Here is an 11569-nt window from a genome sequence, read left to right as displayed (position 1 = left end):
CATCTAGCATATAAGTATTGGTGTGTACTGCAAGGTTCTGGAATCCTCAAAATGATAAGAAATTTGGCCCAGTCTTGGTAAAGTTACAAGCACTGTACACAGAAAGATGTATATGGAACTATGCAACGAGTGCGCAATATCTATCCGGTCCGGATAGATATAATAATTTACCAAATATATCAATTAGTAGGCGGTTTCCCTGCAAAATTTGTATCATCACGTATTAGTCAAAACACATTCTTTCACATGATTGGTAATAAGAGCTTCCATTTCATTTTGTTGAGAGTTGAAAAAAGTGCAATAGAAAGATCTTAAATTGGAAAGCTCAAGACAGACAGTATCGGATAAATCTTGTATGGAATTTGTGAAGATATTGTTGAAAAACTAATCATTGTTTATGTATTAATTAAAACAAATGGCTTTAGTTAGAATTATATTTTTGATCAATGAAATCCTGTTCAGTGATTGGTCAACATAGCATCATGTGACCAAACTTTACATTGCTATGTTGTATCCGTGACGTCATCCATGGTATAGTCAACAAATATACCATGCACTGAGAGGCTCTAGTTGAAATTATGGATCGAGGTGGCAGGAATAGCACTATTTTTTGAGGGGCATAGCCCGAAAGAAAATAGTGCCATTTCTGTCGCCGAGGAATCCATAATTTTAAGTAGTGGCTTGAAATAGTGCATGATATATTTGTTTTATATTTTTCAAACTAACTTTCATAAAAATAATAATAATAATAATAATAATTAAATTAACTGTCACTGAAGAAGTGTAGAGTGCAGTGAGAGCAGCGCAGACGACAGTACGGCGACCGCGAACGATAGCACATTGATCTTGATCGATCGCGTATATATGACGTCATCCATGGTATAGTGCCATGGTATAGTTTCCACTATACCATGGGTGACGTCACGGTTACATCATATCAATGTTATGTTTGGTCACGTGATGCTATGTTGACCAATCACTGAACAGGATTTCATTGATCAAAAATATAATGCAAACTAGAGCCTCTCAGTGCATGGTATATTTGTTTACTATGTATGCAAGTGGATTGATATTAGTTTTTGGAAAACAAATAGATTTTTTCAAATTTTGAATATTTGCATAAAAAGTGATTCAAATTTGTGTACCACAAGAAAGAAGAAATGGCAGGTACAGTATACCTAACTTTTAGTTTGAGGCATCTTTGTTCTTTCCAAATCTTTTTTTAAAAATTTAATTTTAAACATTTTATTTCTGCACAATGCTTCTAGATAGGTCTTCAACACAATATTTAGTGAGCAAATATCAATCTAAATTTTGGTTCATAAACTTCAGAATTGTATATTGTCATTCCCAATTTTTAAAAAGCAGATCTTGCCTCTTAACATGAAAGGAGTGTCACCAGGCTCTCAAGATTAGAGGGTTTGGGTAGAGGGAAGTGACTAAGATTCAACTTCATTAAAATAAGCTTTAATATCCTACTATTCCTGTGTCTTTCTTTATTCCATTTGTATTTATTTATTTTTTGTATAGAGAGAGGATTTCTATGAGTGTTTAATATGAGAGGTGTGTATGTTGTGTAAGATAATACTAATAGAGAGAGAGAGAGAGAGAGAGGAAAGAGTGGCAGAGCAAGAGAGAGGAACAGAAATAATAAAGAAGAAGGAGAAGAAGATAGAGAGATTAACAGAGTGGGAGAGAAAGAGATGAACAGTGGTAGAGAGAGGGAGAAAGAGAGAGAGAAGAAACAAAAGAGGGGGAGGGTGAGAAAGAGAGAGAGAGTTGTCGAAATTCTATTGACCAATTTCACGAATTGGCAGCCTACACAGAATTTCAATCACTAAATAGTGAACGAGGAACGACATGCGCTTCCTCGCTGGCATGAGTAGAATGTCGTGAATTAAAAGATTCACGTATCTATCTTGTTTTATGAATTTAAAAAAATGAGTGAGTAGGGGAGAAACTGAGAAAGGACCCCATATATTGGGGGAGAAAACGAGTGCATCAGACTGTTAAAGGTGATTGTACTTTCAGTTGCCGTGGTTTTCTTCGAAATTTCTACTTCCCCGATGTTTTGATTTGTCACTTATCTAATCATTCTGATGATAGAACACTGTTTTCTTGATAAATTTGGGGCATCGTCTAAACATTTTCTTCCCGTCGAAGACTTCGGCTCCAAGTCGGCAGTAACTCTATAATTGCTTGTTTATTTTCTGATTATCAGTTGCATCTCGGCCAAAATTTTGTCAGACGTCCAGAAAAAACAGGAAGGAAGATACTCTTCCCCTCTTGAACTCTCCCTCCATCCCTCCCATCTCTCTCTGATTTCCTCGTCCTCTTCTGACTCCAGCGTTCCTGTTTGCGCCATATTGCGCGACCCCTTCACCCTCTTTCCCTCCCTCTCCCCCTCTCTCTGTGTCGCCACCTCTATCTCTCTCTTTCTGTTTTCCCTCTTGTTACTGTTTCTTGTTTTTCCTTCTCCTTCTCTCTACCAATGCCAGCTATTTTTTCTTGTCTTTTCTCTCAGTGATGAGGAAGTCCTGCTTCCAAGTTTCTTCAAAGTTTCTTAACTCAATATCGTAATTGGGTGATAAACTAAAAATGGTGATAAAGTTGTAAGAGTTGTTTTAGTGCGATTCTTTACAGGTGAGTTTTCCCGTCCGACCAGCAGAGGGATGATAAAGTTTCTTTCTGGGACACTATTTTTACCTTTTTCCAGTCCAGCTCAATCCCTAAGAAAGTTCTTTTGGGTAGAAATTGTCAAGTGCCCCCAATCGAATAGTATGCTGCATAATCACGAAAGGCGTTGTTAAAAACCGTCATGACGTAGTTCTTTAGTTCCGTGTTACGCACTTGGTCGTTGAACTTTTTTAGACCCCTCCCCAGGAAGTCGATCAATTACATGTATGTGCCCCCCCCCCCAAAAAAAAACAAACAAACAAAACAAAACAAAACAACATCAAACTCTGGCTACGGCCCTGACCATCTTCGAAGCGCCAGGAGAAAATATGCCAGGCATGTGCTTATATATAATAACTGGATCTTCCTTGGAGATACGTAGACAAAAGGCTCCTGCGTATAGCTGTAAACTAACGGGCCACTTTCAAAGGGAAATATATATGCTTTTGTAATGATAATTACTTTTCGCTACCACTCGTCTAATAATATGAGCAGTACACAGTGCTTACCTTTACAGGAAGCAGGAGGTATATATGTCCTAAAATCATGGGATATATACAAATTAAAAATCAACATTTTCTAAAGAGTGGGGGGGGGGGGACCCCTCCATTTCATTTTAAAAAGCAGAAACACGAAGTTGCAAACCATCCAGAGACTCTGAATAAATTGCATTACTTATTAATTAATTATTTCAGTACAAATCTTTATTCTCAGTTTTCTTATGAAGACTATAACTGATTTTCTTATAAAATTGAAGATATTTATGGCGTATATATTCAATACTGAATGAACGCCATCAAACATTTACCAACAACAACAACAACCTCCATTTCATTATCAATCGAGCTTGTTGTATAATACGTAGCGTCATGTCAATCGATTTTATTTCAAATGTGAGAACATCAGAAACATCTTCACATTTCAAATATCAAACTTCGTGCATTGATAAGAGTTTTCCCTGTATAGCATTTGAAAATAATGATAAGAGAGCACTTAATTTATTTGATTTAATGTTCTATTATAATCTTGAGTTATTTATTTTATTTATTGATTTGTTTGTTTATTCAGACCTTCTCAGGTCTAACAAGAAAACTGCCAGACAAATTGGAAAGGAGAATTCATAATGCAGCTGCGGATGAGCCTGCATGTCTGAATTGGAGGGGAGGGGGCAAAATTTACTTTAATTTCTCCAAACAAGAATTGAACAGAGTTGAGGTAAAGGTTGAAAAATGAGTTAGTGAGAGGTGGTAGAAAGGAGAATGGAAGTAAACGAGATGAAGGAAAGGAAAAAAGAAGTGGGATGCAGGCGCGGATCCAGGATTTTCCAATAGGGGGGGGGGCCGGAAATTTGAAAATTGCGCAGACCGTTTTTCAACTCAACATACCAAAACTGACAATGTCATATTAGAAGCACCATATGTAAATTTTTTTGACATTTTCATCGGGGGAGGGGGGGGGGGGGCTGAAGCCTCTCGCCCGAAAAGTAATTTTCTGGTTTTACAATTCGGCTAGTGAGCGAAGCGAGCGAGCAAAAATTTGAGGATAATATGTATTTTGTGAAAGTGTTATTTATTAGCAAAATATACGAGAAAAGATATAACAAATTCATATTCGGGCAGCTCGCTGTTCCCCTCCCCCCCCCCCCCCCCATTACGCGCGAAGCGCGAAAGTTTTGACCTTTCATTAATTGATATTAGAGAAAGAAGACGATTTGTTGTACCATTCTCGACTCTTATTCCTTGTCTGAATTCAGTTTTCCCCCTCCCGCGCGAAGCATTGACCTTTCATAGTTTAATGAAATTATTAGAGAACGAAGATAATTCGTAGTTCCATTCTCGACCCTCAATCCTTCTCTGAATTCAGATTCCCCCCTCCAGCGCAAAGCGCAGAAGCTTAACGTTTCATTAGATTATTAGAGAAAGAAGACGATTCGTTGTACCGTTCTCGATTCTTAATCATTGTCTGAATTCAGTTTCCATACCCCCTCCCGCGCGAAGCGCGGAAGCTTTGACGTTTCATTAAATCATTAGAGAAAAAGTACCGTTCTCGACTCTTGATCCTTGTCTGAATTGAGTTCCCCCCCCCCTCCCAGCGCGAAGCGCGGAAGCTTTGACGTTTCATTAAATTATTAGAGAAAGAAGAAGATTTGTTGTACCGTTCTCGATTCTTAATCATTGTCTGAATTCGGTTTCCATACCCCCTCCCGCGCGAAGCGCGGAAGCTTTGACGTTTCATTAAATCATTAGAGAAAGAGTACCGTTCTCGACTCTTAATCCTTGTCTGAATTGAGTTTCCCCCCCTCTCCCTCGCGAAGCGCGGAAGCTTTTACATTTCATTAAATTATTAGAGAAAGAAGACGATTCGTTGTACCGTTCTCGGTTGTTAATCATTTTCTGAATTCAGTTTCCCCCCCCCCCCTTCCGCGCGAAGCGCGGAAGCTGACGTTTCATTGAATTATTAGAGAAAGAAGATGATTCGTTGTTCCATTCTCGACTCTAAATCCTTGTCTGAATTCAGTTTTCCTCCTCCCGCGCGTAGCGTGTAAGCTTCTGACGCTTCATTAAATTATTAGAGAAAGAAGATGATTCGTTGTCCCATTCTCGATTCTTAATCCTTGTTCGAACTCATTTTCCCCCTCCGCGCGAGGAGCGGAAGCTTTGACCTTTCATATAGTTTAATGAAATTATTAGAGAAAGAAAATAATTCGTTGTTCCATTCCCGACTCTTAATCCTTCTCTGAATTCAGTTTCCCCCTCCAGCGCAAAGCGCAGAAGCTAAATGTTTCATTAAATTATTAGAGAAAGAAGATGATTTGTTGTACCGTTTTAGACTTGTCAAAAATGTTTCTTTGTCTGCCCCTTTTTTTCGTCCTATGTCCTCTTACTGCCCCTACCGCCCCTAGCTACGCATGCTTTAAAGGGAAAATGAAACAAACATGATTGTGATAGCATACAATTAGGTCAGTAGAAATGAAAGGGGAAAAAAAGATTTATTTATACACCAACCATGAAATAATCGCAACCGGGAGCGTCATATCTTAGTTTTGTGTTATCGGGCGAGGGCCGGAACGTAGGGAATAAGCAAGATTTTGCAATGTAGAATGCTGAAATTATGCATTCTAGAAAATCCTTTAGTCCAATATGTACGTTCTTTCCGCTACATGTATATTTCTTTCTAGCTAAATATCTAAATTTCCGGGGGGACGTGTCCCTCTATCGGGCCCAGGATCGCCGCCGCTGCATCCATTATCACTACCAACATAAGTTCAAATATAAGCATAAGCGAGTTGGTATGAGCTGAATCCAAATGAAGGGCAAAATAAGAGTTGTGAAGCGGCCCTACCGTTAATTTAAAATGTGACTGTTTAGTATATAGCTTCTATTTGAAAGACATCCAAAATATTGTGCCCTTTTCAAATTTTTTCAAAAAGCAGGGGCTGTTTGTAACGTTTAACTTTGAATCCGTGGCTCGAGATTTTATGCGGCGGCCGGCCCTCTCTATTCATTAACGTTTTCCAAGCCTTCTGGAATGACCCCAAATCTCCCGATTACAGTTTTTCCCTAATATTCGTCGTTACTGTCACTAAGCGCCATTTCCTTGTCTTTCCCCTTTCTCACCCGACTTTTTTCTTCCCCCCCATCCCACCCCCCCCCCCCCCCCCCCCCCCCCCCCCCCCCCCCCCCCCACTCAGTGTTATCTACGGTACGCGCATTTATGTTCCCTCTCTTAGTTTAAAAGCACCTTATCTTCGGTGTGTAAAGTCAGTGCGGGCCGGATTTGTGTGTATTACGGGCCGGACTTTGTTGCGTGAAAAGTAACCCTTTATCGGAACTTTTGGGAACACAAAATCAGTCCCTCCAACCCCGCAGTGGGAGTGAGGTGGGGGGGGGGGGGGGGGGTATCTTCTTCTTTTTTCTTTCTCTCTCTCTTCTTTCTTTTCTCTTCTCTTTTCTTTTCTCTTCTCCTTTCTTTTCTCTTCTCCTTTTTTTCTTCTCTTCTCCTTTCTTTTTTTTTTCTTTTTTTTGCGCCGCCAATAGGGGGGGCCGCGGCCGTTTCGGCCCCCCTGGATCCGCCACTGGGATGAGAGTGGCAATTAGATATACGTGATACGGTGATGTTCCTTACAATGGACTTATGCTATTTCACCAAGTTGAGTTTCAATGTACATATCCCACATTGAATAACATTTATTAGGTACGCATAACTCGAGTATGGCATAAGTGAATTATACAAATACACATGACCCTAACAAAACAGTACCAGACAGTACGAGATAGTACTAGTGTTAAGTTACCTAAGAAATATGAGTGGAAATTCCTAACCCTTAGGAAAAAAATCATACTCATTTCACTTGTTAAAATGAGAAGGATTGGTGACATGTAAGTGGGTGAACGGTTCGGTTAAGCGGAAGGATCGCAAATGCAAAGGGGAAACACAACACTTCCTGTTATGAATTTCAGTGAGAATTCCCAATCCCTAAACAAAATTATGCTCATACAACTGCATTGCTGAATGAAACATTATAATACGCCTCTTACTGAAAGCATAGGCGCCGTTAGAGCAACTTCGTAACGTAAGTTCTAAAGAAGAAGCGTAAAGCAATTTCATAATGTTGTACCGGGTAGGCCCTATTATTCATGAAATGTATTATGTTGCATATTTTTCAGTGCAATACTAGCCAACTCAGTATTTACAAAATGTTTCACACTTTTGAATTAATTCACCGATGTTTTTTTTCGCAGGTCATGTGCGATGGCTACTTCCTTGAAGCAGGCAGTCCATAAGAACCTAGAGTGTCCTGTCTGCCTGAGCTTCTTCAAGGATCCCAAGAACTTGACCTGCTCACATACCTTCTGCAAGGGTTGTCTTGAGACTCTCCTGGAATCTCATTGGAACAATGACGTCCTGTTGTGTCCTACGTGCAGGAGGGAGACTTCGGTTCCTGGTGGGAACTTGAGTGGACTGCAATCGAACATAACAGTCAGATCACTTGTTGAAGATGTGAAGACCCAGGGCAATTTCAACTGTAACAAAGAGGAAAAATCAGTGCAAGAAAAATGGGAAAAATGTAAAAAACATCCGAGTTACGATGAAGAATGCTTTTGTCTTAACTGTACCCAATATGTCTGCTGCAAGTGTGCCATATTAGAGCATGTAAAGAATGCTCACACTATCCTGGAAGCAGGCGTACATGAAACTGAGCAAAAGAATCACGTCAAGGAACTTGCACCTAAAGCGGATGCAAAGATAGGCGACGTTGACAAGCATATTACAGTCGTTGAAGACCAACGTGAAAGGGTGCAATACGTACAGGAACAACTCAAGGATGAAATGGATGAGAGTTTTGAGAAATCTGTTCAGAAGTTGAAGAAAAAAGAGACGGTGTTGGAAAATGAAGTTGGGCTCAAGCTAGGTGAACCTAAGACTTCATTAGGAGACATGGAGGAGTCGGGTCGTAATCAGATAGACAAGATTAAGGAGGTTCGGGACTTGGTTAAGAGTGGTCTTAAGTTTCCTCTCCAGACAGGAGCTCTGACCTCATATAGAGCAATGGGTCCACAGCTGGAAGAGCTTCTAATCCGGATTGGGCCAGATGAGGAGCTGCCCAGAAGAACTGCTGATGAAGGTGAAAGAATTGGCTTCAGGAGTACCGGGGATCGAATGGACTCCAGTTGGGCCACCTAAGACAAAGGAAGTCCAAATGGGTTCTGCGCAAGGAAGATCCGCTGCCTGATGAAAAAAGCATGAGCGGGATGGTAATATCATCAAACAATGAGATGGCTGTTGGTTGTTGGAACGGAGGAATAGCCATAAATACTTCTGAGGGCATCATACAATATACCGTTGGGAAATCTGTTGAAGTTCGTGCCTTACACTTCATGTCTGATGGTGGATACGTCATACGCGACACTAATAACATAATTTCCTTTTACACAGAGCTTTTTGAACAGCTTGATGTAACGTTTGAGACAGTGGGTGTTGTGAACGGTACAATTAGCGGTCTCACTGCAGACAAGGATACGATGTATGCTATAAAATACAGGTATTTAAGCCAGAAGGTGGGAGGACAAGTAGAGAGATAAAGTGTAGTGGATTTGAACTATGGCATTATGTTTGCGATGACATCCAGTCAAGCGATTGCCATTAAGAGTAGTTGCAATACGGTACAAATGATCAACGATGTGTCTGGTGCTATCATTCATAGCATCAACAAAGATGGTGAACGCGCTTTCCCTGCTGTGTATCAGGCTAACTCAGTAATCATTGCATGGGTTAAGCACTATCATGATCTGCTGAGCAACGTTCAGTACACAAACGAGCTGAAATACATCAAAAACATTCTCCCTGATTTCAAGATAATCAAACCATTTAGATTGGAGGGCAAAAGGGTGGATCCAAGGCTATTGCATCAGAAATCTTTATTACTATTTTACTATCTATACTCATCTTTTTCATTAATCTACCCTGTTTTTTAAATTCTGAAAATTATTTGCTTTGATAATTGAGAAAGTCGAATTTGATGTATAGTATTTTAAGAAAACAATACTTTCTCTGAATCTAGTAAGTTGTATCAAATTAGTCATTTTATGTAAGCCAGAAATTGATAATCTCTTCATCAAAGCAATATTATCCTGGCGTATATTAATTAATTCTCTTTTGAAGCCATGAGCGCCAAAGTGACACCGAATTTCCGTAGGAACCAATTAACCTCCGCCAATCCGGGTGATTGTGGTCATTGCATTTACTCTGCGAAGTCGTCAAATCTCCTTTACTTGGGACATTTAGATTTGCACGACGAGAACGTGGACTGCTAGGTGTGGCATCCTTTAAAGGCAATGTGACCTCCTTATAAGGCACTGCCGGGCACTGTTAGTGCCTTTAAAAGACGTCACATTGCCTTAAAAGGATGCCACACCTCGTCGTGCAAATCTAAAATTCCCTATTCTTTGATAAACAGACCGCCGTGATTTTTCTCATTATGATTTAAACAAGAGAACAGCCTACGTCACAATGTTGTCGCAATGAAAGGGGTTAATCACGTACTGTTACGTAACGTGTATTACGCAGATGATGCATTTTTAGACATGGTTACCTTCGGATTGCCATTTATTTTGGTTCTTTCTTGTTTTGCGTGAATAATGTTTATCTTCATTTTCATCATCATTTTCAGACGTCACACTTTACAATTTGTTCGTGTTTTTATGAAACCTATACTGACCTAGGAAAATTATCACTTGCATTTCAGACGTCACAGCTTATTTTACCCCCTCTTGATTTTATGAAAGCTACTGAGCCGGGAAAAATTATCACTCGTGTCTCAGTGATTGTTGAATAAATTAAATTTGTCTTTCCAAGAATTCTCACCACTTATGTTCAAACTTAACCTGGCCATTTGATCATCATTGATTGAATCTTTTTTTAAGTGAAAATGTTGATATTGTTGTTCAAAATGAATAAAAAGTAGACAGATACTGACAGGAGTAACCCTTATAAAGCGTTGTGTTCCTTTGCATTCTAATTTCCAAATCACCTGCCTATATAATACCATATCCCTTGTATATCTCTTTTTTCCCTTCCTCCATCTCCCCTTACATCTCTCTCTCTCTCTCTCTCCCCTCTCTAACTATATTGCTCTCTCTCTCTCTTTTTAGTCTGCATTTTCTCTCCTCGCTCTAGCTCTCTCTTTCTGTATCTCGATCACAACTGCATGCAAATTCCAACTTTACCAACACGTTAGTATACCATGGCAACATTTAGAAAAGTGAATATAATAAAGTTTCATTGAGAGCAGGAAATGGCAACATCTTCCACTCCACCTGGTAATTCCTGATAACAGTGGAAACTCGTTATAAAGAGCTATGATATAACGAGATATACCCATTGATATACATAACGGGTTAATCCGTTGGTCCCTCAGTCCTTGTTACAACTGGTGTCCAAAATGTAAAAACAAAACAAGATAGATTTTATTGTACGCATTGAGGGAGTGTACAAATGCATTCCATAACGTTTATTTTAATTCGCTCTAAAGGAATAAATGAAATCCTTATTAATATTACACTATTTCCCCTCCTAATAATAAAAGCCTAATAAAACTCTTTTGTTGTTGTTGCAATATTGACTTTATTGTATCCATTTGAGGGCGAGTACAGATTCCAAAAGGTTTATATTTAAATCGATTTATAGAATATACGTAATAGTAACATAATTATGTGACATGTAACCATAGAAATTAATTATTACAGTCCAGTAGGTTCGGATAATGTTAGACAATATAATGTATTTTACATGCAAAAATTATACATTGAGTGTGGGGATTTATAGAGGATATCTTTCATACCCATGTTGGATATCAAAGATATAACACAATGCAAATTTTGTCTGCAAGTGAAAGCGTTAACAATTATACACGGTGGTTTAATATCTCACTGAGACGATCATTTTACTCATTTTCTGTCAAATAAATCAAAAAACATTGCCGATAATGATTTTTAACACGAATTTCTTTCTCCAGCATGGTCAAAAAGGCTCGGGGGCCGGTGAGCAAACTAGATTTTGCCATCCGTGACGAGTTGCTTAATGCCGGCCACAGCGGACTGGAAGCCGGCGTTGTAGTCGCAGGCGACCTCGTTGGATATGTAGTCGCCACGATCGTCGTTATAGTTGTCGTACTCGTCGGGACCTCCGACCAGAGCTCCATAGAGGGTCTGGGGGTTCGCACTCGCAGAGTTGTACTCGTTCCAGCTACAGGATTGGGGCTGATCGGGGCAGGAGCTGCAATAGGTAGGATGGCGAAGAAAGATCGTAAAGAATTTCGAAAAATCAACCTCGTGCAGTTTCAGTGGCCTTCAATGGCCCTTTTGAACTATCACCCATTGAAATGAGAGATCAT

General features: G+C 39.6%; 2 protein-coding genes across 2 annotated transcripts in view; one reads left to right on the top strand and one right to left on the bottom strand.

Annotated features, from left to right (window-relative positions):
- Positions 1-7163: 7163 nt before the first annotated feature.
- Positions 7164-8690, top strand: LOC100891674 (E3 ubiquitin-protein ligase TRIM13-like). Its single transcript, XM_003725514.3, has 2 exons — positions 7164-7249; positions 7419-8690. The coding sequence occupies exon 2, from the start codon at positions 7429-7431 to the stop codon at positions 8359-8361; it is 933 nt and encodes a 310-aa protein (XP_003725562.2). The 5' UTR covers positions 7164-7249; positions 7419-7428; the 3' UTR covers positions 8362-8690.
- A 2085-nt stretch (positions 8691-10775) lies between these two features.
- LOC577189 overlaps positions 10776-11569 on the bottom strand; it is a 28007-nt gene continuing 27213 nt past the window's right edge. The window contains exon 18 of the mRNA XM_777433.5: positions 10776-11451. Within this exon, the coding sequence (XP_782526.3) occupies positions 11226-11451 (226 nt within the window). The 3' untranslated portion in view covers positions 10776-11225. The remainder of the gene's footprint in view (positions 11452-11569) is intronic.

This window comes from Strongylocentrotus purpuratus, unplaced genomic scaffold, assembly GCF_000002235.5.
Source record: "Strongylocentrotus purpuratus isolate Spur 01 unplaced genomic scaffold, Spur_5.0 spur5_scaffold_2, whole genome shotgun sequence".
Lineage (NCBI taxonomy): Eukaryota > Metazoa > Echinodermata > Echinoidea > Camarodonta > Strongylocentrotidae > Strongylocentrotus > Strongylocentrotus purpuratus.
The sequence above is the reverse complement of the archived record's forward strand: the minus strand, read 5'-3'. Positions and strand labels throughout refer to the sequence as shown.